The 23,535-nt window shown below is 36.3% G+C and overlaps 2 protein-coding genes across 6 annotated transcripts; both read left to right on the forward strand.

Annotated features, from left to right (window-relative positions):
- Positions 1-67: 67 nt before the first annotated feature.
- On the forward strand, positions 68-6,656 carry LOC109093373 (ras-like protein family member 11A-like). The gene is made up of 4 exons (XM_019107092.2): positions 68-1,901; positions 2,227-2,283; positions 2,474-2,556; positions 5,107-6,656. Exons 1-4 carry the CDS (start codon positions 1,751-1,753, stop codon positions 5,575-5,577), a joined length of 762 nt encoding a protein of 253 aa, XP_018962637.1. The 5' UTR covers positions 68-1,750; the 3' UTR covers positions 5,578-6,656.
- Positions 6,657-10,210: 3,554 nt separating this feature from the next.
- On the forward strand, positions 10,211-22,399 carry gc2 (guanylyl cyclase 2). 5 transcript variants are annotated; one of them, XM_042728305.1, is made up of 20 exons: positions 10,409-10,539; positions 11,412-11,471; positions 12,157-13,005; positions 13,858-14,162; positions 14,242-14,590; positions 14,677-14,761; positions 14,856-14,952; positions 15,030-15,155; positions 15,751-15,831; positions 15,954-16,130; positions 16,401-16,557; positions 16,632-16,781; positions 16,992-17,140; positions 17,885-18,048; positions 18,148-18,340; positions 18,481-18,655; positions 18,740-18,838; positions 18,994-19,088; positions 19,272-19,357; positions 20,349-22,399. In XM_042728305.1, exons 3-20 carry the CDS (start codon positions 12,267-12,269, stop codon positions 20,467-20,469), a joined length of 3,348 nt encoding a protein of 1,115 aa, XP_042584239.1. In that variant the 5' UTR covers positions 10,409-10,539; positions 11,412-11,471; positions 12,157-12,266; the 3' UTR covers positions 20,470-22,399. The 5 variants fall into 5 exon arrangements, with proteins under 5 accessions (XP_042584238.1, XP_042584239.1, XP_042584240.1 ...); XM_042728307.1 differs by lacking the exon at positions 10,409-10,539 and adding an exon at positions 19,440-19,528 and having other exon boundaries at positions 11,282-11,471; positions 20,349-20,469; XM_042728304.1 differs by lacking the exons at positions 10,409-10,539; positions 11,412-11,471 and adding an exon at positions 10,211-10,249.
- Positions 22,400-23,535: the final 1,136 nt, after the last annotated feature.

Here is a 23,535-nt window from a genome sequence, read left to right on the forward strand (position 1 = left end):
GTGACAAAGCACGGAATAGAAAAGAAAGAATATGCAGGTAGGTAGGTCAATTAGGTAAATATTTTAAAGGGCAATTTTCTTTTTTTTTTCTCACATATTTTTTATATATGTTTTTAAACATATTTTTTGATAATTTATATTACCTGGCCTATATAGCCTAGTGTTTCTTATCAGTGTGATGTTTATGGTATTAAAAAATAAAATTACATTTATTACATTTAATCATTCAGCCTATGATTACATGTCTTATAAATGTAACATCCCATGAACAACAAAAATAGCCTAAAATTATATTATATTAGCGCGAATTGGCAAAACGAAAATAAGCGTGAGACATTTTTTGTTTCGTTTTGAAAACAAATAGGCTACATTTTGCGTTAGTAACCATTCAAAAAGAGGCTAAGTGAGATTTTAAATAAGGATATACATTAATAAACTGGATATAAAGGCAGACCGCGGTGAATTATGGATACTATGTGTAAGTAAATAGGAATAGCCCCGAGTTACATTCTTTTGATGTTTACATATTTTATGGCTAAGGCTTTCCGTATGAATATTAATTAGGTAATGCTGACGTTACTTGGTAACCTTCCTATCACGTGGTCTATTTAATATTCATGAGTCCAATCATCTTCATAGTTAGGTTCGTTTACACCCGCCTGTCTCTGGTTTCTCGACTTATCCCTCCACCGACCGCAGAGTCTGTGCCCCCGGACGCGCTCTGTTGCTTCTGGCCGATGTATATGTTTTATAGATTAGCAGAACCCTGGACAAGGAGGAAAAGACGACAATGAGACGACCTAAGAGGTCACACTGGCGCTCGGCTATTTCCTTGCTCTCTTTCCATCTACAAACGCACACACACACACACACACACACACACACACACACACACACACACACACAACAAGAACAACTCACTACAAATATGAACTCTGGTGCACAGCTGTATGGAAGAATGTTATATCTTGGTTTTACAATATAAAGTTCAAGCCTACACTTTAGACAAAATGTGTGATTGTAATACTTTGTGCAACTGACAAGGATAAAAAAAAAATAGAATAGCAAAAAAGTAAATTTCGACATAGGTTTATGTATTTGTTTCCACACGAGTATGCTTTCAGTTACCACAAAGGCAGCGCTGTTATATCGTTATGAGGTAACAGCTCTAGCGCTATCTACACTTTGCGATAGTGCTTCGAAAATAGTCATTAAATAGTTAATAATAATTAAAAAGTCATTAAACAATATGCACATTCTTTTCGATATAGCACGCTTATTAATAGCCCGTATAAATGCACTTTTCATGCATAAACATATTGTCTGTCTGTCTGACTGAGTGATGTGGTTTATTCACGCCCCTCTTCAGCTTGTCCGGTTTTTTTTTTTTTTTTTTTTTTTTGGCTGAAGGCGCAGTTGCGGTCTGTGGAAAGAGATATAGCGATCAGGAACTGCGGGTTGTGAACGGTTCAATTTTGCTTAGTTAGACTATATTAGTTACTTCATTAGAGGGCCGGTATGCAAAATTAACATTCATGTCGTGCAGGAGTGGAGCCAGCGTTTGGGGTGCACTGGATTGCATTTGTTTAAAACAGTCTATGAAGACCTCTGCCTGCCAAACGGAGATAACAGAAAACTTCTCGCGTTATGTGGAGCACACCTAACGTGTGGAGCGGGCTCATGTAGCGCCAGAACGCGGAGGAAAAGAGACCCATTTCTAGACAGTCGAATAATAGCTACAGCTTTCTAAATGCGTCTTCTTATCGAGCAGCCAAGAACAATGAGCAGTGGCTCTAGCAACTTTCTGCTAGTGCCTATACCGGAGTATCCTGTACTAGACTGCGTGCCAAGCAAAAACGTCAAAATAGTTGTTCTTGGTGCAAGCAATGTCGGAAAAACAGGTAAATATATCAAACAATGTGGCTTTTAATATGTAGAAGTAATATAACTCATTTTACTTTATGCCATCATTTTTTTTTATTACATAGTAACTTATTCTAATGGCACTTTGGTGATTTAATGTTTATACAGTTTATTCAGTTTAAAGTAATTAAGAAAGACGCATGTTTCTAATCCTGAAAAAAACGATGATGTTGGAGATATTTAAGCTAGTTTAACGCCAGGGTGCGACATACACTGGAACACTGCAAAGTTGTGCACGAGCTGTGTGACGCTGCTTATGTCTATTATGCTGATACTAAGTTTCCATTTGGTTTTCATTTTCAGCTCTGATTGTACGATTTCTTACTAAGAGATTCATAGGAGACTATGAAGCCAACACAGGTAAACATTATCATGAAACAATGCTATTATACTATGATCCTATGAACTGTAAAAATGTGTTCATCATAACATTTTTATTTCAGACTTTTTTACTGGTTACAGTCATCAGACTTTCAGCATTTAACTGTGAAAATACACTGACATTTATCATTTTAGTTAGTGGATTTTTTTTCTTTTTCAACATTTCTAGGAGCCTTGTATTCAAGGAAGATTAATTTGGATGGGGAGCAAGTTTCTTTACAAGTGCAGGACACTCCGTGTGTTTCACTCCAGGTACCGCCAAATCACATTCCTAACACTTCCTTCTGTCCTTGAGCTAAACCTTCATCAAAAGTAGTGTGCCCATGGTGTATTATCACAGTCACTTAGATCACTCAGTCATTGCCTGTGGGATTCCTGCATGCTTCAGATGAACTGTGGGGAATATTAGTTCAAACATTTGGCCAGTAAACAAAGTATGCAGCGCAGGGGAGATAAAGAGGGTGTGTTCAGCCATAAGCTCATTAGTCTGACTCATGTGTAGCCTACTGAAGGGCTCTCTTCAACTGAATGAATCTTATACTAGCTCAAGCGCAGTGTACTGTATATATAGGTGTTATAATGATTGAGAATTTACTTCTTAGTTGTTATGTTAGGACTAACTTATTGGTAGTCAGCCCTATTATTGTTAAAAAAAACACATTAAACATTATATCAGCAGTCATTAAAATAATATTAGTTCATATTATAGTTTTTTTCCTTTGCAGTAAAATGATCAGTTCATTTACAAAGTAATGTAATTTTATATATATATATATATATATATATATATATATATATATATATATATATATATATATATTACATTACACAAATACTACTGGTCAAACATTTGGAATTTTTTATTTTTTTTGAAAGAAGACTTATGTTTACCAAGACAGTTTTTATTCGGTTAAAAATACAGTAAAAACAGTAATATTGTGAAATATTATTACTATTTAAAATAACTATTTTCTATTTTACTATATTTTAAAATGTAATTTATTCCTATGTTTGGCAAAGCTGCATTTTTAGCAGCCATTACTCCAGTCTTCAATGTCACATGATCCTTCAGAAATCAGTGCTCAGAAATGATTTGGTACTCAAGAAACATTTCTTCTTATTATTATCAGTGTTGAATACAGTTTTTACTACTTAATTTTTTTGTGGAAACCTTGATACATTATTATTCAAAAATAAATATTTTATTCAGCAAGGACACATTAAACTGATCAAAAGTGACAGTAAAGACATTTTATAAAATATTTCAATTTGAACTTTCTATTTGTCAAAGTATCTAGAAAAAAACTATTCATCACAGTTACACAAAATATTTAGCAACAATGATTTTCAGCATTGATAATGTTTGTTGTTTATTAGTTATTTCTTACAATATTTGGTGTAGAAACAATTTTTGGTAACACTTTATTTTAAGGTGTCTTTATTACACAGGTTACATGTATTTACTATTATAATAACAATTAATTACGTATAATTACGTGCAAGTAACCCTAATGCAGAGTTCACACTGCATGATTTTAGCCCTGATTTTCACTTGCCAACAGGTTTGGTGAAATCACAGGCAAATCGGTGGTCGTTCACGCGAGTGACAGTCACGCAGTGTGAATTATCAAAGATGCGATCTGAGAGAAAATCCTGCTGTGTAAAATGAGTTTTTTTTACCTGACCTACAGCCAATGAGAGAGCAAGATACATGACAAACAAAGTAACTGGCATTATTATAAAAATTAAAATAAATTAGCCATGTACAAACAATGTGGCAATATCAGTACATTTTTGCATTAGAAATTATATATATATATATATATATATATATATATATATATATATATATATATATATATATATACACACACAAAACCAGTAATAAGGGTACATTTTTCGCATTTATACAACACCTGAAATCTGAGTAAATAAGCTTTCCGTTGATGTATGGTTTGTTATGAAAGGACAATATTTGGCTGAGATACAACTATTTGAAAATCTGGAATCTAAGGGTGCAAAAAAATCAAAATGTTGAGAAAATCGCCTTTAAAGTTGTTCAAATGAAGTTCTTAGCATTGCATATTACTGATCAAAAATTAAGTTTTAATATATTTACGGTGGGAAATTTACAAAATATCTTAATGGAACATGATCTTTACTTAATATCCTAATGATTTTTGGCATAAAAGAAAAAAATATAATTTTGACCCATACAATGTATTTTTGGCTATTTCTACAAATATACCCGTGCTACTTATTATAAGTAAATCATATTCTTCTATAAAAGATTTATCGCAATTTTCTTTTTCATCACTTTGAGGGCTTGTATAAGAAACAAGCTCAAGTTAACAACAAATCTGTGATCCGATGACTTTGAAAATCGTGCAGTGTGAACTCGGCATTTGCCAAACCCTAATCCTAACCCCAACCATATAGTAAGTGTATGTAGTTAAGTAATATTACTCAGCAGGGGTGCCGCTATGGTTGGTGGGCCCCCTGAACAGCATATTTACTTGGGCCTCGGCATACCAGGGGGGAGGGGCGGGGTGCTTGTGGTCCCCCCTCTCGGTAGAAATCTCGGTTGGAATCTCAGTAGAAATTGTGTTCTGTGTTCCCCACAGTAAAAGGAAATCGCGGTTACCCGGTGCCCCTGTTACTAAGCACTTAAATGTATAATTACATTGTAACAATGACACATTAAAATAAAGTGTTACTCAATTTTCAGCCAGAAATTGCTAATAAATTTCATAAACAATGTTATATAAAATTGGAATTAAAACACCAGTTTTCTCATTCCAGGATGATGCAGAGGGTCTTTACTGTCAAGAGCAGATCAACCGCTCCATTTACTGGGCAGATGGTTATGTTCTCGTCTTCTCCATCACTGACCTCAACAGCTACCGGACCATCCAGCCTCTCTATCAACATGTGCGGCGAATCCATCCCAGCGGCAACATCCCTGTTATCATCGTGGGAAACAAGAGCGACCTGCTGCGCGCCCGGCAGGTCGCGGATCACGAGGGAAAGGCGCTGGCTGATGAATTGGGAGGGCCCTACTTTGAGGCTTCGGCCAGGGAGAACCATGAGAGCGTCCAGGCTGCTTTTCTGTACTTATGTCAGGAGGTTAGCCGAGCACTGGGAGGAGGAAATGGGGAGAAGAGAAAAGGTGGACTACACCTTGCCAGGCCAAAGAGCCCAAACATGCAAGAGCTGAAGAGAAGGTTCCGGCAAGTCTTGTCTTCCAAAGTCAAGTCAGCGACTGCACTATGAAGATAATATGATTGACGAATGTGACTGTGTAGGATTCAGAAAGTGTTCACAAAATGCTGATGCGTAAGCAAACAGCAAAACAATGAAACTTGCCAGCTGATTTTGCAAGTATAGATGAGCAGTAAGGTCACTGTGCTCTGAACAGTAACATGGGACCCCTGGCACTGAACTTCTAATGATTTTAAGGCCAAAAAGTTTGTTTCTGTTTTAATTTTTTAGCTGCTATTATGCAGATGTTTCCTGGTTTTCCAGGATTATGATTAATTTCTTAAATTCAATTGTTTAATAGTGAATTTCTTTCATTTATAAATGAGGATTATAAATGAATTTCCTTAATCTCTTTTAATGTGAAGAAATGATAAAAAGATTATTTTTGACCAAGGCCATTTATTATGTATATTGAAAGTAACAAAGTAAACCAAACATACTGAAGGGCTGTTTATTGGATACATACAGTAAGATGATAGCAGTCTATTCCTAAGATTCTCATGTGACTGGAGCAGTTTTACAAAATGCTGTTCTAGGATTATCCCAGCTTTTCCTGACAGCGAGAGACATAATCCAGCTATGTTGTTTATAATCGTGGGAGGAAGAGGTTGTTGACTGGTGGTTCCCATGACCTTTGAACTACTTACACTGTGTCAAGGATTTGAGTGTACTATGTAGGTTCGTAGAGGGTCTCCTTCACTTTTTCTTCCAGATGTCCCACTCGCCCACTCAAATGGACATTTGTTTATCTTGCAGCACAGATGAAGTAGCATTCCTCTGAAGTAGGTCTGGAGATTCCTGGACTAAACTATTGGTCATGTACCCAGTTAGTCATTGACCTCTAACATTTCACCTCTGATATAGCTTACCATTTTCCTCTCTTCACCCAATGGCCTAAATGAAAAGCAGATTCAGTAAGTGACTAGCCTTGAATTCTCTTCTCTCGGGAAAGTGAGAGCACGTCCATTTCCTCATACTTTGATGAAGTAAAAGACTGGTCAAATATACAATATATGCTGTGGTGATTTGATTTCTTCCTGCCTTCTCTCTTTATCTCTATCTTTTACATAAACCCCCAATATTTTCAAAGACTTTCTTGTGTCAACATCTCAATTTCATTTCAACCAAATTTTTGCAAATCTGCAAATCTAATTCAGCTGTGGGTATCTAAATGTTCCACAATAATAGTAGTTTTACAAGTATTTCATGATCAAGAAAGGCTTTAAAAGAACTTAAATATGTATACACATTGGCACCTAAAGTGGAACTAGATGCTTGGTCATAAAATAACACAAACAGTTAAATAATTATACTGACATACACTGTCACTTCAGACAGAAAATATCCACATAAACATAACAGATGTAGATAGTTCCCTGTAAAAAAGATTTCCTCATCAAGCATAAGACAATGTTGTGTAGCTTACACAATTATAACGCAGCTCTAAAATTCTAAAATACTGATTGATCAGTCCTGTTGCGCCATCCAGCGATAAAGATATTTCTTAAAATTCGATGTTGTTCATGAAAACGCCTCATATTTTGGTACTTAGAAAATAATGTACATTTGAATAAGTGTTTGCCACACCATTTTTAGACAGTAAATGAACGTTACCTGGCCTGACCTTAACATTTAAGTAGCCCTACAATTACAAAAATCAGAGGGATCTGGTGCTGGATTAGACCACAAGCCTGAATCACTGGCGCCTCTCCTTTAGTTTGGGTAAGACAGATTTAATAAACCATCTCTCTGACATTACAATTATGAATGGCTTCCTGTTACTACTATGGCCTGCAAAAACTGAGAAAGATGGTATTTATATTGTCCTCTGACTCATGAGTAGTATGAGCTGGTGTTTGTCCTAATTATGGTTCATTTGGGAAAGCTGGTCAAGGAAGTTTGAATTCTCAGCAGAGTGTTATTAGAGGAGAAACAGCTGTGACGTGAAATAGTTAGAGAGATTTTTTTCCTCATCTGAGCTCATTACGCTATCGCAGCCACAGGAAGCATGACCAAGACCATTCCCAAAGGAGGACCGGGGGAAAAGAAGGAGAAAAACAGAAAGAGAAAGGAAAAAAGGCAGTGAGGCAAGAAGCTAGAGGGAGAGAAAGAAAGCTATTAATGAGAATAGAAAAAGACAGAGAGAAGGAAGGTCAACAATCTTCCAACCGATCCTTTAAGAGTGAAAAACGTCAATGAGGTTTGAGACCAGTTAGTTTCAGTCAGGAAAACCGCTTTCAAGACTGACTGCAGTATTAACACATCGTTTAACTGCTGTTTGAAAACAGGGATGTACGTTCACATCTGTTTTCATATTTGTTCAGTTTTTGAAAGAACCTCAAGGGAGTGATTCATGTGCAGCTGAACTCTAAAAGATTCACCCTTGTAATGTTTGGTTTAATCAATGAAAATACTCTCTAAACATTGTAACTGTTTCAGTCCTTTTACATTTGAGGTCTGGCATTTTTTTGATGTTCCAGCTCTTTCAAGGATAAAAGAGATGAAAATCTCTTTCAGATATTGCACTGTACTTTGAAGATTCACTGAAAGTTCTCCAAAATGTGGAGAAATGACCTTTCTAATAAACATAACATTCTGGGAGAAAAGTGAAGCACAGGATGCACACGGTCAAATAATATGGCTGTATAGAACATCATGAACACAACAGACCTAATGGCTTTCCATACCATTACGGATCACCCACCATGTTTAACAGCTGTCTTTATTCAAACTTGAACCATCTGGATGCAGACCAATACTTGGTAGGTTACAGGTTATGCTTCACCGCATGTTGGCTTTGAATGATAATAGTCTCCACAAATCAGCCCAACAGTGTTAAAACTTAAGGCAGATTTTGTAGAGACTTGGTCAGAGAGGTGCAGATTCAGTTTGCACTCATTTTTATATATTATGGTATTTAGCAGCTGTCCTCTGATGCGGTGGCATGCCAGAACATTGTCAGACCTTTGACTAATGTTCTGGCAAAGTCAAGAACAAAATGTCTTCTGGGAAGGTTAATCCAATGTTCATTTAGAGTTATCTTGTCTTTAATAATGTTCTTGGAATTTTAGCACAAAGATATTATTATAAATCATTCATGGAATTTTTTTATTTTTGAAACAGTTTTTTTTTTTTTTATTTATGTGCTTCTTGTTTAGAAACATTCAGAAAACATTCAAAGTAAAGTATCAGAAATAATATTTTTCATATATTAATGGAAATGTTAGCAAAACATCTGAATGTTCTCTCTTAGAACACAAAAGGGGTTTTTATCAAAATGTTAAAGCTGTTCTTTTCCATACAGTGAGAATGGATTATGATCACGTGATCATGTTGCAATTTTTCCTTGGTTCATGAACCCAAATATTAGTTTTCTTTGTCTTTATCTTTGTCACCTCCTTTTGCTGGCCAGGTAAGCCAGGACTGGTGCTTCTTCTTCTTCAAAAATAAATAAAAATTAATTAATTAATAATAATAAAATAAATAAATAAATTGCAAGACACTCCTACTGTAAAGTATCCTCAGCCATGATTTTGAGCCAGAGCAGCTCGTCTATATTTGGCATCTGACACTTTAAAAGTATTGTAGGCATTTTTTTTTTATATCACACAAAAATACTAAATACTAAAATAACCCATATGATAACTGTTTCTGTGACAGTCTTAAAAACAGCAACAATAATAATAAATCCTTGTTTCATATCAGAAATGCTCTCTATCAACCACTGTGTGCATTCAGGCTTTATTTCTTGTCCTTTTTATGGCATTTAGAGAGGGTGTGGGGAAAAGTATTTTGTTATTTTGACCAATTCACTTTTATTTTGTTAATAAATAATTTGTTTGTCTTTATGCAGTAACTTCTTTGCTTTGCAGGCCTTATCTGCTCTTTGATAAAAACTTAACCTTACTGACATTTACAGACAGATTTTTAATTGTGATCTATGATCTAACTGTGATTCTAATTTTTTTTTTCTCAGTAGTCCAGCTACTGTGCAACTGCCCATATGCTAACAAATATATACAAATACTTGTACATATTCTTTGATTTCTCATTTAAATACATAATATTATTAATGTGTGTTATGCACATTTAGCCTATATTAACACATGCACACACATAAAGAACAGAACTGGATCACTGGGCAGTGTTTTAGAGCTGTCTCCTGGTTACTACAACAGCAAATCATTGAACTCCATCTGTTTTTCTTCTAGACTATATGTGGCATTAAAGTATTACATAAGCCTCATCATAACCAGTCAAATAACAATCTAAGTCTGGAATGATTTAGACAGTTTCCATTCCTTATTAATCTATGATAAAAAAAAAATAGTTATGTGGGTTTTATTTGCTTTTCTGGAAGTCATTTTAATCTATAAATAGTCAGAATCAAAATAACATTAGTTCTAAATAGCACGATTTGATCTGCAGCTTCTCCAGTTTGTCACCAGAGGTCATACTTTCCACAATATTATTAATCATTGTCATCACGACTGGCTGACGTTACCTTAGAGCAGGGTTATTCAGATCTTACCCTCGAGGGCCAGTGCACTGCAGAGTTTAGCTCCAACCCTGATCAAACACACCTGAGCATGCTAAAAAGTGTCTTCGGGATCATTAGAAAATCACAGGTAGATGAGTTTGATCAGGGTTGGAGCTAAACTCTGCAGTGCACTGGCCCTCGAGGGTAAGATTTGAATAACCCTGCCTTAGAGTGTATCAATACTTGTTTATTTACTTATCTTATAACTTTGAACATATTCAGAATTCAAGCACTCAGTGTGTGCTTTTTGTTAATTTTCTCTAATTTTTTAATGCACTACATTTCTAGTACTTTGTGTAGCCCAAGTAAACAATGCTCAAGGACGCTCATCTGTCTGAATGACTGATGACGGAAGATTTGGATGGCAGCGAGGGAATGTTGTGAGGCACTAATATCTGCCACAGCAATCTTTCCATATTCATTACGTTTGAATTGTGAGTGACACATTTCTCTGTGCCTCTCCCCCAGTGAAATGTCCTCTAGGGATGACCGCAGTGAGGGCAGGTCGAGTCTCGAGGGGGAATTATGAGAATTATGAATTAGAAAATCTACCATGAGCTTTGACTGAGCACATGAAACATGGAGATATGGCATATGGAAAGTTTCTTGACAAAACATTCTGATTGGTCAGTGATTTAATTTTGGTCACTCAATGCATAAGAAAGCAATTATCTGGCAAAGGAAAGTATTTGTGTAGGACTGCAGGGAGGAAAGAGAGAGGGTGGTGGGACAGATGGAGCAGATTATGAAAGTGAACCGCAAACATTTGTCAATTTTGTCCCTGAAACTTAGCTAGCTTTACCAGAATTAGGTGTTTGAGAGAAAAAAAATGAAAACAGAGGCCAGGTACAACACCAAAATAATATCTGTCAGCTACACAACTGGGAACTTTATTGGATTCTGTTGCCCCCTACAGTAAGTGCTGGTGCAGTTCTTATTCTTGCTATTCTTGCTATTTCTATGCTATTTTTTTAAAACAAGTATTCATTATGTCAACACTTAAATGATAATATGTTTGTATTTTGTTTGTATAGCATCAGTTTAGCATCAGTTACCAGCAGCTGTCATTTTTGAAGAACATACACAACACTATAATGTGTTCATTACACGGACTGAAAATTGGATTTATATAATCTTCAGGTCATTCAGTGAGGTCAGCAGTGGCATGGTACACAGCACAAGAGAAGATTATAACTGTAACTCAGTTCTGGATAGGCTGTGATCGAACTTGCTGCTCATATTTGGATTTATTTTACAAAATATTTGCAAATAATAAGAAATAATTGCTTTTTGCATATGGTCACAGCTTTTCCATGGACAGGATTTGCGCAGATGAAGACACCAAGTTATAGAAATGAACAATCAGGTATTACTTTGGCAGTTACAATCAAAAACAATGGTTAAACAGTTAGTTAATTAAATGGTGTCATTAATTGTTAATGCTAGACTGCAGTTTTAAAAATTGAAAACAGTAATTCTATGTAGTCAAAACAAAGTCAATAAGTTTAAAAAGTGTTGCAATTGTTGATTACTGCTGCTGGCAGGTTACATTCAAACTAATGGAATTACTTATGTTACTTAATTAATTACTTAATTACTTATTTTTAACTTTTGGCTGTGATGATCACAAAAAAAAACCTCAAGCAGCAGAGCTTTACTTGGATAATCAACATTTAAAGTCCCTTAAGTTTCATATTGTCATATTGATAGCCAGTATAGTGAAGAATATACATGGTTGTTTTGCAGATTGATCTGTTTTGGGGTTAACAAAACAATAGCCTAAATGTATTAAATGTTTTCGTTTGATAAAGCTGAAGTGAGTAGCCTAAGCATTATGCTGTACTCTTAACAGGATTTCAGCAATCCTCTCACTCCCAATCTTACACCATTAATAACCAGCACAAATGTATAGATTAAATCCTTCTTGATTTCTGTATTTTTGCTGTTCTGAAAGCATTTTTACAGCATAACATGCTAAATATGAACTGATAATCATTTTAACAAACAGATCTATCAGTTCTATCAGTTTACATATGTTCATTTTTTCGTAGTTTGCTGTGGCTGGTGACCTGATTGACATTAAGGGCATCTCTCATGTGACAGTGAAGAAGCTCCACTGTGTGCCAACCCACCAGCTGTGTGGCTGACCTGTTACCCTGCAATGCAACGGCCATCCAGTGCCTTTCACAGCTTACGTCCAGCACGGGCCACCAGAGGACTCCAGATCCCTGACCAAAGCACTCATAAATATACCTATTTGTGTCTCTGGCCACTGTTGTCTACTGTAAGCTTCCTGTGCCTTTTCCCTGCCACCTTTGCTGCCACCGTTAGGGTTGGGGTGGTGGGTCCTTGGTCATGTGACCCTCTCTTTACTAAAGCTCAGCCTGGCGTGGCTGCACAGTTAGCTGTGGATCACATTAACAGGGACCCTTACCTCTCTCAAGGCATCACGTTTGATTATGTCATCCTGGAGGAGGACTGTGAGACGTCCCAGGCTTTTGCCCGTTTCCTTGGTTTCTACACACGGGCGTCTGGGTTTATTGGTCCAGTGAACCCAGGTTACTGTGAAGCTGCTTCTCTGCTAGGAAAGAGTTGGAATAAGGCGGTGTTTTCCTGGTCTTGTATTGGACATGAGTTGGATGACGCCCGTAGTCACCCTACGTTTGCCCGCACCATGCCCCTACCCTCCCTCGTCCTTCTGCGCTTCATGCACCACTTTCGCTGGGCACATGTGGGCATCATTACATCAGCAGAGGATGCCTGGTTTGAGGCGGGTTTAAAGCTGGCCAGTGCCCTGAGGAGTCATGGGATGCCTGTTAGCATTGTGGCATCTGTTCGTAATGACCACACCAGTGTGCGTAAGACCCTGGCCAGAGTCAAGAAAGTGGCAGATCTCCGCTGTGAGTTTGAATGATATGTGATAAGTGATCTGCTCACATTTTAAACTGTAACTTTTACTATTGCAACATATTAGTTCCATGTTATTCCATAATTTACACTCCAAACGAGTTTACTACAGTACTTTGTTTTAATACTGATACTTTTTCAGTATTTATACACTACTGGTCAAAAGTTTGAGTTTGGGAAGATATTTTGAAAGAAACCTTGTATGCTCACCAAGGCTGCATTTTATCATAAATACAGGAACAACTGTAATATTGTAATATTAACATTGTATTGTAATTGTATTTAAAATGAATAATTAGTGTTAGTATAAATTTAGTAATTTATTCCTGTGATGGCAAAGCTGAATGTTCAGCAGCCATTGCTCCAGTCTTAAGTTTCACATAATTCTTCAGGAATCGTTCTAATATGCTGATGTTCAGGATCCTTTAATGAATCAAAAGTTCAAAGGAACAACGTAAATTTTTAATAGAAATTTAATGCATCTTTGCTGAATCAAAGTATTATTTCTTAAAACAAAATAATACTGACTTAAACTTTAAACCAACTTTAAACAATTAATTAATTAATTTATCAAATACAGTTGAATACAAAACTTTTCATTAAAAATTATATTACTAGCAATTATGTCAGCAGTTTGGCAGAAAAAAAGCTCATATTTTAATTAGTACACTGAAAAAAAATTATATTTATTTTTCTCTATACAGAAATATTTCTTTTTTAAGTTATATTTTTTAATTAAAAAATGTATATTAGTGTTTACTGTATTATAAATAATGATTTAAAATAATATACAATATACGTTCTTTCAACCTGTCCTCTCATATGTTCAATACTTCTGCTTGCAGTGGTCATCCTCGTTATGCACTCGGTGTTGATTGGTGGAGGAACCCAGAAGCTGCTGTTGGAGACAGCTTATGACATGCAGATGACAGACGGCTCGCTGGTGTTTTTATCTTACGATACACTCTTTTACAGTCTGCCCTACCATCATGTAACCCAGCCTGCCCTGCGCCATAACAGCAAGCTGCTACGAGCCTATGATGCCGTGCTCACCATCACTATAGAGTCTCCACAGGAACAGTCTTTCTACCAAGCTTTTGAAAGGGCCCAGGAGCAAGGAGAGCTTCCCAGGAACCTTAGACCACAGCAGGTACAGCGATGGTTTAAATTGGGGCTTTAACACTAAGCTAATATCCTGTAGCTAATGTAAAACTTCACATCTCTTATAGGTGTCCCCATTGTTTGGGACCATCTACTCTTCCATTGTGTTCATGGCTCATGCTGTGCAAAGTGTCAGGGCTTCAGGTCAGTGGATGTCTGGGGGGAACATCGCCCAGAATGCCCGAAACCTGCTATCCAAAGGTTTTAGCCTACAAGCAAACTTCTCTGACTTTGGCACGCTGGACTACGTGGTGCTGGACACAGATGGCTTTTCTTGGGAGTTGCAACCTACACACCATATTGAGATGCAGACAGATATGGTGCGTTTTCTGGGATGGCCGATTCATTTCCCCCCAGCTGGACCACCAAAAACTGATTCCAGCTGCTGGTTTACACATGGGCTCATCTGCCGTGGAGGTGAGTGTGTGTGTAAATGATTCTTTGGTTTTTCATTCACATCGACATACATGCATTTTATGTATCAATTCCCCTCTGTGTTACAGGCGTGAATCTTTTACACATGGTTTTAATCTTCCTGTCTGGTTTTCTGTTCATCTTCTTCTCAATTGGCTGTTCTTACTGCATCAGGTACTCATTAAATTATAACCTAAATTTATCATAAGTTGTTCAAAGTGTGTAGACTACTACAGAAAGTTTAAATATTTCTAAATGTTTTGTATAGGCGTAAAATTAGTAAGATCCGAATGGTGCGGGGTCCAAATAAGATTTTACTGACTTTAAATGATGTCACATTCATCAACCCATCCCTGAGCAATAAGGTCAGTAGCACAAGCACATGTGCACACAAATAAACATTCATATACTCGAATTATTAATACTTGTATCTGAAAAACAGAAGCTGAGCTTGGATGACAGCAAGGCCAGTGACTCAAGAATGAGCATTTCAGAGCGAAGCCTCAAGTCTCCATTGTCTATTCAGTCGCCAGCCACCTACGAAAATTCTAATGTTGTCATCTATGAGGTAAAAGAAAAACTCTCAATAGGTTATGTAAATTGACTGATTGAATTTAAAGGCTCATATTATGAAAAAATCGTTTTTTGTTTTAAAGAAACTGTAGATTTAACAATCACAAACAAAAAATCCCTTAAAAGTCCACTTACAGCATTTATGAAAATGAAGTTGCAAATATGATTTGTCACAATTAACTACATTTACATATCAGTGTTTATTTATACAGTATAGCACATTTCATACACAATGGTAGCTCAGCATTCAACAGCATGACCCACCATGATAAACAACAGTGTTAACTATAATATCATTCAAATTTATGGGGTCAGTAAGAAAGTAACTGATCATTTTAATAAGTAGTTAAGGCAAAAAAATGCAGTAAATCGATCAAATGTGACAGTAAAGACTGACATTGTTACATTTAGATTTTTAAATCATTGCTATTCTTTGCTATCCTGGAAAAAATGTATCACTGTTTCCACAAAAATACTAAGTAAACATCGTGAAAAGATTAAGTTATGCAATATAAACTATTTAGATACATTATTTACACATATTTAATGTAAATGACTGTACATTTTCTCAAATGTTTCTCATTTTGCAGGGTGATTGGGCATGGCTCAAAAGGCTGCCATATGGAAATTTCCGGAGCATCACTCCTCATACCAGTGATGTGTTTGAACTGGTTAGTTTTGCCACTGATTTTTACATAGTAAAAATTTAAGAGTTTGTTTGTAGGACATTCTGTTTGTACGTTCTTTGTTGGTGATTATTTCTTTTATCATACAATTGCTCTGGATATTCCAGATGAAAGATATGAGGCACGAGAATGTGAACCCCTTTCTCGGCTTCTTCCATGACTGTGGAGTGTTTGCCATAGTAACAGAGTATTGTTCGCGCGGCAGCTTGGAAGATCTGTTGCTCAATGATGACGTCAAACTGGACTGGATGTTCAAGTCCTCTCTCATTCTAGACCTCATCAAGGTGCTCTTACTAGGAATGTGTTTGGTTGAATGTTAAATTAATTTTAAAAGCATTGAAATACAGCGAGCACATGTTAATAATGACTTCTCAATTTATACCCAAACCATATGCCACAAAAAGAGACTTTATAAACATTAAAGTCATTAAAAACATGATTCTTATTATTATGTTTATCATTATAAGTTGTCTAGTATGTACGTTTATTGTCACATGAATGCATTTGCAGTTACACCACATGTAAGCTTAAGTGTGTTTCTGATTGGCATGCAGGGTATGAAATATCTTCACCACAGGAACATCTGTCATGGAAGGCTTAAATCCAGGAACTGTGTGGTCGATGGGCGTTTCGTGCTCAAAATCACAGACTACGGCTACAACGAGGTTTTGGAGGCTCAGAGATTTCCTTATGTTGAACCTCCAGCTGAAAGTAAGGTTTTATTGTGAGACTTTTCTTGTTATTGATCTCTTGCATAGGATCTTAAATTATTTGAACCCCTACAGCCCTTCTGTGGACCGCCCCTGAGATTCTGAGAGGACCCTACCCTGGTCTGTATGGCAGTCACCCTGGTGATGTGTACAGTTTCTCAATCATCATGCAAGAAGTGGTCATGCGAGGGCCTCCGTACTGCATGCTGGAGAACTCTTTTGATGGTAAAATCACATCACCCCACCATCTCTACCAGGGCTTTTCAAACTTTTTTATGACACAGACATACAGACATTTTTGTTTCACATTGGTTTTCTCTGAACTTTTCTGTGTAGACCTCATCTATGCTGTTTGTATTGGTACACTGTTGTGTAGACGTATCATTACAGTAATTTTACAGTGTTTAAGTCTTTAATACATCTGGATCATAATAGAAATTGTCCAGAAGATCCGGAAGCCTCCTCCAATGTGCCGGCCCATTGTGTCCCCGGATCATGCTCCCATGGAGTGTATTCAGCTTATGAAGCAGTGCTGGAATGAACAGCCAGAGAAGAGACCCACATTTGATGAAATCTTTGACCAGGTGAACATTGACAACCCTGCCAAACCATCACCATAATGTCAGATTTCTGTGGTTGCCAGAAAATCATTGTTATATTGTTTCTAGTTTCTAGGGTCATTCATTTCATTAAGTGAAATAATATAGAGATGTACCAAAATCTGCTTTTTACTGTAAAATGTGCTCATAACCACCATAATAATACAGGTAGTAAAACAATAAGCCAAGTAATGAATCAGAGTTCAAGAAGTCTATAAAATATGTCTAATACTCATCAGGGTAACACACATAATGCTACAATAATGCAATAAACATACACTAAATAACATGTAACAAAAAGCATTACATTATTAATGTACATTACTGATAACAAAAAATTAGAAGAAACAATTTCTGGGAAAGTCCTTTTACTGTTTTTCACTGGTAACAATAAAGTTACCTAATATGAAATATATATTAATATGTATTAAACCATATTATTAAACCATTTGTATATTTCACCATGTATGGGTAGGTAACTCATAGTTAAGCAATTAAGTTTATTTGTTTATTAATTAACTTATTCATTAATTAATTTGCTGAAGCATGTTTTTTTTTTTTAGTTAATAGAGTAGTTAATGTTGTAAGACTGAAATTAAAACAGAGATTGATAATGTATAGGTCTCTGAATAACCAAGCAATGGTGACAAACTGTATGAGATCAGTCTGATTTTAGAGATTCTATTCTTATATTCTGTGCTGTTCTCCATCTCCTTATTCTCTCTACAGTTCAAGAATGTTAATAAAGGGAAAAAGACCAACATCATAGACTCCATGTTGCGAATGCTGGAGCAATATTCCTCCAACCTGGAGGAACTGATCAGGGAAAGGACAGAGGAGCTGGAAATAGAGAAACAAAAGACTGAGAAACTCCTCACACAAATGTTGCCCACGTAAGTGATAGATACACAGTTACAGCAATGACTTTACCACCACACTATGCACGGATGTGATATTTTTAAAGTGTCTTTGTTTTTGTTCATCCTCTCTAGGTCAGTGGCAGAGGCTCTGAAGCGGGGCACTACAGTCGAACCAGAGTATTTTGACAGTGTCAGTCTTTATTTCAGTGATATTGTTGGCTTCACCACAATCTCAGCCAACAGCGAGCCCATAGAAGTGGTCGACCTCCTCAATGACCTTTACACAACATTTGATGCTGTAATTGGCGATCATGACGTCTATAAGGTAACACTAAAAAAGTGATGTTAACATTTATTAGCTGTTTTTATTATTTGTAACCATAAAGCAAACTTATTTAAACTGAACTGAAGATAATGTAAGCTTTCAGTTTAATAATGAATGTCACTTGTCTTCATTGCCTGCAGGTGGAGACCATTGGTGACGCATACATGGTAGCATCAGGTGTGCCCATGCCCAATGGGAACCGACATGCAGCCGAGATTGCAAACATGGCCCTGGACATCCTGAGTGCTGTTGGCACCTTCAAAATGAGACATATGCCTGATGTACCAGTCCGCATCCGAATAGGACTTCACACAGGTCAGGCTGATCCATCCCATTTGGTTGATTAAATGTAAAAAAAATTGTAAAAAGTTACTTTATAAGTGTATACTTTCTTATTAGGTTCCTGTGTGGCCGGTGTTGTGGGGTTGACCATGCCACGGTACTGTCTGTTTGGGGACACGGTCACCACTGCTTCCAGAATGGAGTCTACAGGATTGCGTAAGCATGTGACAGTTTCACCATATACAGCTCTGTTTCTATATCTCAAAGAGGAATATGGAAAGATGCATGTCTCATTAAATTACAGCCATGCCAGGCAAGGAAATGGCTCTTAATCTGTGTGTGTGTGTGTGTGTGCGTGTGTGTGTTTGTAGCGTACAGAATCCATGTCCATTCCAGTACAGTGAAGGTCCTGATGGAGCTGAAATCGGGGTACAAAGTAGAGCTGAGAGCCAGAACAGAACTCAAGGTGAGCTTGTCTGAGATCATCTGTAGGACAACTAATCGTGATAGTAAGTAACTAATCGATTACATAAAATATCCAATGAGTGGCAAGATCAACAATGCAAATGATTACGTTCATGGGTTTAGATAGACAAGTCATCTGAAAGAACTCTATTTGGTCTGTCCTCTCATCCTCTCAACTCCACAGGGCAAAGGTGTAGAAGAAACCTACTGGCTCACCGGGAGAGATGGCTTCACCAAACCACTTCCCGTGCCGCCCGTACTCAAGTCAGGGTAAGGGGAGGCCTTTCCGCGGCCTGTGCCTGCAGTGTGTATGTGTGTGTTTTGTGTTTATCTTCTCCAATATATTTTTCAGGCAAATGGCTCATGGCTTGCAGATGGAGGAGATAGCCGCATACAAGAAGCGGAAAGCTGAAGCACAGCTTGCAAAGAAGAAAAACTGAGGTAATGTTATGCATGGAGAATGTATAACATTACTCAGTGTGGCACAGAGAGTTGGGGGAGGCGGGGCTAAAGAGTCAGCATGGGAAGCTGTTGCCAATTTTTCCCCATTTTGGTTGGGTTTCATTCTCCAACCATAAACAAGACTCAGTTCTTCTACTTTCAAGTATTGTTTCTCAGAGGATATTGCATTATCCTACTGTTTGATCTTTCTAGGAATTTTATTTCAATTCTCTACATTACTGCAATTGTAAGTTTATACATTTGCACATGAAATAGACTTTTTTTTTACCAGGGTAACCGTTCAACCACAATGTGTGTGTGCATGATTTGATGTCATAATTTATGGTAAATTTGTACAACCTCATAGATATTTTTGGACTTGAAGATGTGTGACTTGCCTAAGATAGTGGTTATAAAAGCTCTCTCCTTTCAGATCGGATGGCACTCCTCAGATTTGGATAGCCGGCTTTTCAAAATGGACCGTCGGCTATGTTTGGCATGCTGTTATGATTCTGTTTATGTGTTTTGTCATGCTCTGAATTTCTTGTTTGTTCTCATGTATCATGTCTTAACATAGACCAAAACAAACTATATATATACAGTATATATATATATATATATATATATATGTATATATATATATTCACAAGTTTTGTTTTCCCAAATGACATAATGTAAATGTTTTACTTAATCCAATACAGATTAGATATAACAGTTGAATACAGTTTCTTCTTTCTGTAATTTTTTGGATAGAAATGCATTTGTTGATGTGTTAGATCAACTAAAGCTGGTGTTCCTTCTTTGTTTTTCTGTCTTACAGATGCGAATCAAAAGATTTTAAGGTGATGCTTAAGAAGGCAGTGAGGAAGATCTCCACCGTGCGCCAGGTGGCTCAGATCACCCTAGCCGATGAGGGCAATGTCATGATACACCATCACTGATGAACTTTAACCTTTGCCTTTTTGACCCCACACCTGTACGCTGAATGAAATAGAACGTGGAGAAACAGAGGCTTGTTCCCAGCCTGTTTTTCTTTTAAAAGCACCTGAATGGGCAAGCTTTACCGAACAGGAACATCTCTTTGTCATTGTAGAAATTCAGAATTTTCGGTAGAAGATTTGCATACTGCAAATTTTCCATACTGAAACTACATGGCTTCTCATAAGCTTCTCATTTGGAGCCTTGGTGGTCCAGCTCACTCATCATGTTCATCATAAACATATACATCTGTCTGAGATGCCGCATATCTCTATTCTCTACATCCAGCACCTTTATGAAATGAACCAAAGTCTCACAAGGAGCTAAATTTACCCAATGGGAATCCATTACTCTACACGAGGGGCGTCAGGTCCAGCTCAAAGACTCAACACATACAGTGCATTCACATCATTCACTTGCAGAGTATCCCTCTTAGTAAACATGTTTGTGACTAAAGAAAATAGTGAATTTAATATCGCAAAAATAGTGAATTTAATAATGTGCAGCCAACATTAATATGGTGGTTAATATGGTGCATGTGGTTTTATGATGATCTTTAATTTTAGGTTTAGAGTTTAGTTTTACCATGGGATTTTAGTTGATTTTTTTTTTCTTTTTGTGAAAAAACTGCTCATTGATGATCAGTTAGCATAATCAAAAATAGGATTACCATGAAAACCCAAAGAATATCAAAATATGTATTAGAATGCATTTTTGCAATGCATGAGTGCGTCATGGTGGTTGTATAAATTAGATTTAGTTTTGGTAAAGAAGTAAACTATGATGTTGTTTGTACATACTACAGTTCAAAAGTTTGGGGTCAGTAAGATTTTTTATGTTTTCAAAAGAAGTTTCTTATCTTCACTAAGGCTGCATTTATTTATCAAAAAGTCTTTGCTGTCATTTCTGATCTATTTAATGCACACTTGCTAAATGAATGTTACTGACAGCAAGCTTTTGAACATTAGTATATATATTTGTAGACAAATACTAATTCATGTTAAAGTACCGAACTACTGAAATTCCAAAAAAAAAAAATACAAATTGAAAATACCGTGTGTTGTTAATTAAAAGGACGAGGTATACTGTTTAATGCGAAAAGGGCTAAAGTGTGTTATGAGTCTTGAAATGTTTGTGATATCATAGTTAAATGCATTCATCCTGAGATGCTATAGAAGTTCAGAAGCCCTGAAATACTGTCTAACAGTGCCCTCTTGTTATTGTGTCAGTAAACGCAGCAGATGGCGACCTACATTATCATGCCCTACATGGATTATCCAGTACTGACTCAATATAAGACTGCAGAGCCACCAGGTCACCCCTAACCAGATTACCTTCTCTCAAAACCTGTTCATAAACTCACAGCAAGATTACCCACCAATACTTGCATACAGTGTTTTATAATAATTATGAACTAGCTATTTCTTCTCCTTCTCAGTGTAACTGTCATGCCTCTAAGTGTTTAAAGGTTGTAAATCTGCTAAAAAAAAGTCAGTTTATGTAATTTAAGATTTTCTAATATACTGACTTCAGAATAGTCATGCCATGAGGGAGCATTTAAGGCATTAGTGTCTCTGTAGGGGAAATAAGTGGCACAAACTACACTGAGAGATAAAAAATGAATAAATGCAGGTTTAACCATCATTATATAAAAAGACTCTGAACTACCTTGAACTCCCAGCTATAGGGATGCCGACTTGCTATCAATTAAACAAACATTAAAAATTTAACTTCTCATTAATTAAATTTCACCAAAACACATTTCAATTTGTTATTAACCGTAGTTCCAAATGAGTGAACATAATATTTTTTTCAAAAACAGTGTCAGAGTGAAATGTTTATCAGAGAGTAGCTCGTGTTCTCTAATATGTATATCATATGCAGCATTTTAATGTTTTTTTTATTTTTTATTACTAGTTAGCAGTGTTGGGCAGTAACTACTAGTAACTAGTTACAGTAATAATATTACTTTTTGCATTAGTAGTGTAACTAATTACTAATTAGATTTCAGTAATAATATTACAGTTACTATCCATAAAACAGCTAGTTAGTTACTATCGAACCCTCCACCCCTTCTAATCTGAAGTCCAACAATCCAATAATTCCTAGATTTATTTTCAGAATTTTTACAACTTGCACATGAAGTCAACGGTGCAGCAGGCATATGGAATATGAAAAAAGATCTTATTACATTCAGCGGATGGAAATATTGACATTACATTGATTTTGTCAGGAGAAAAGATGATCTGGGGCCAGTTGCATAAACTTAGCCACTATGTTAAGACTGTGTCTTAAGAACTAGTTTGACCAACTAGCAGTTGCCAAGGGGTAATCAGTCTTACTTGTCCAATACAAATAAGACCAATCTACCTTTTCATAACTGAATTAAAAAAGTTATGACCAGTCTTTAAGAAAAAAAAAATAATTAGATGATTACTTTTTAAGACTTGTCTAAACAGTTTATGCAACCGGCCCCTTGAACACTGAAGCTGTGTCCACCCACATCCCTCTGATCCTGATATAAATTGTATAAAATCTTTTTAGAGAATTAAACATTTTCCTATGAACTTATATGATTTCTTTTGATGAAATACATCATGGAATATAATCGTATACGGGTACAACAGAGAAATAATTGCTACAATTAGCTTCAAGCTACACATGGCAATTATTGAGATTAATAAATCACTTTTACTTAAACGTTACTATTAATCACCACTGAGTGTTTGTAATAACTTCAGATTGCGATCCAATGTGGATTTTGCTCAAATGATGAGGCAGAAATATATTTTTAAAAACATTTTATTTCATTTTTCAGTTAGTAAAATTTGACCATGTTTTTCATTTAATAAAGATTTGAATTTATAAAGGCTAGTTGAAAGACAGATCACAAATTCAACGTCATTTTCACAAAATCTTGATGATTAGGGATTAATATTCAGTTATGGGACTTTCTCTCTGCTTCTGATTTTTGATAGGCAAGATGTTACTATGAGCCCAGCTGCAAGTTTACAATATATAAGCTACAA

The sequence above is a fragment of the Cyprinus carpio genome, chromosome B7, assembly GCF_018340385.1.
Source record: "Cyprinus carpio isolate SPL01 chromosome B7, ASM1834038v1, whole genome shotgun sequence".
Lineage (NCBI taxonomy): Eukaryota > Metazoa > Chordata > Actinopteri > Cypriniformes > Cyprinidae > Cyprinus > Cyprinus carpio.

Bases quoted from the DNA above. Each gene is read 5' to 3' on its own strand.
- LOC109093373 (XM_019107092.2), top strand. From the start codon at position 1,751: ATGCGTCTTCTTATCGAGCAGCCAAGAACAATGAGCAGTGGCTCTAGC. The intron at 1,902-2,226 runs GTAAATATATCA...TTTCATTTTCAG, and splicing joins AAGCAATGTCGGAAAAACAG to CTCTGATTGTACGATTTCTT. The intron at 2,284-2,473 runs GTAAACATTATC...CAACATTTCTAG, and splicing joins AGACTATGAAGCCAACACAG to GAGCCTTGTATTCAAGGAAG.
- gc2 (XM_042728304.1), top strand. From the start codon at position 12,267: ATGCAACGGCCATCCAGTGCCTTTCACAGCTTACGTCCAGCACGGGCC. The intron at 15,832-15,953 runs GTTAGTTTTGCC...TGGATATTCCAG, and splicing joins CCAGTGATGTGTTTGAACTG to ATGAAAGATATGAGGCACGA. The intron at 18,341-18,480 runs GTAACACTAAAA...CATTGCCTGCAG, and splicing joins GCGATCATGACGTCTATAAG to GTGGAGACCATTGGTGACGC.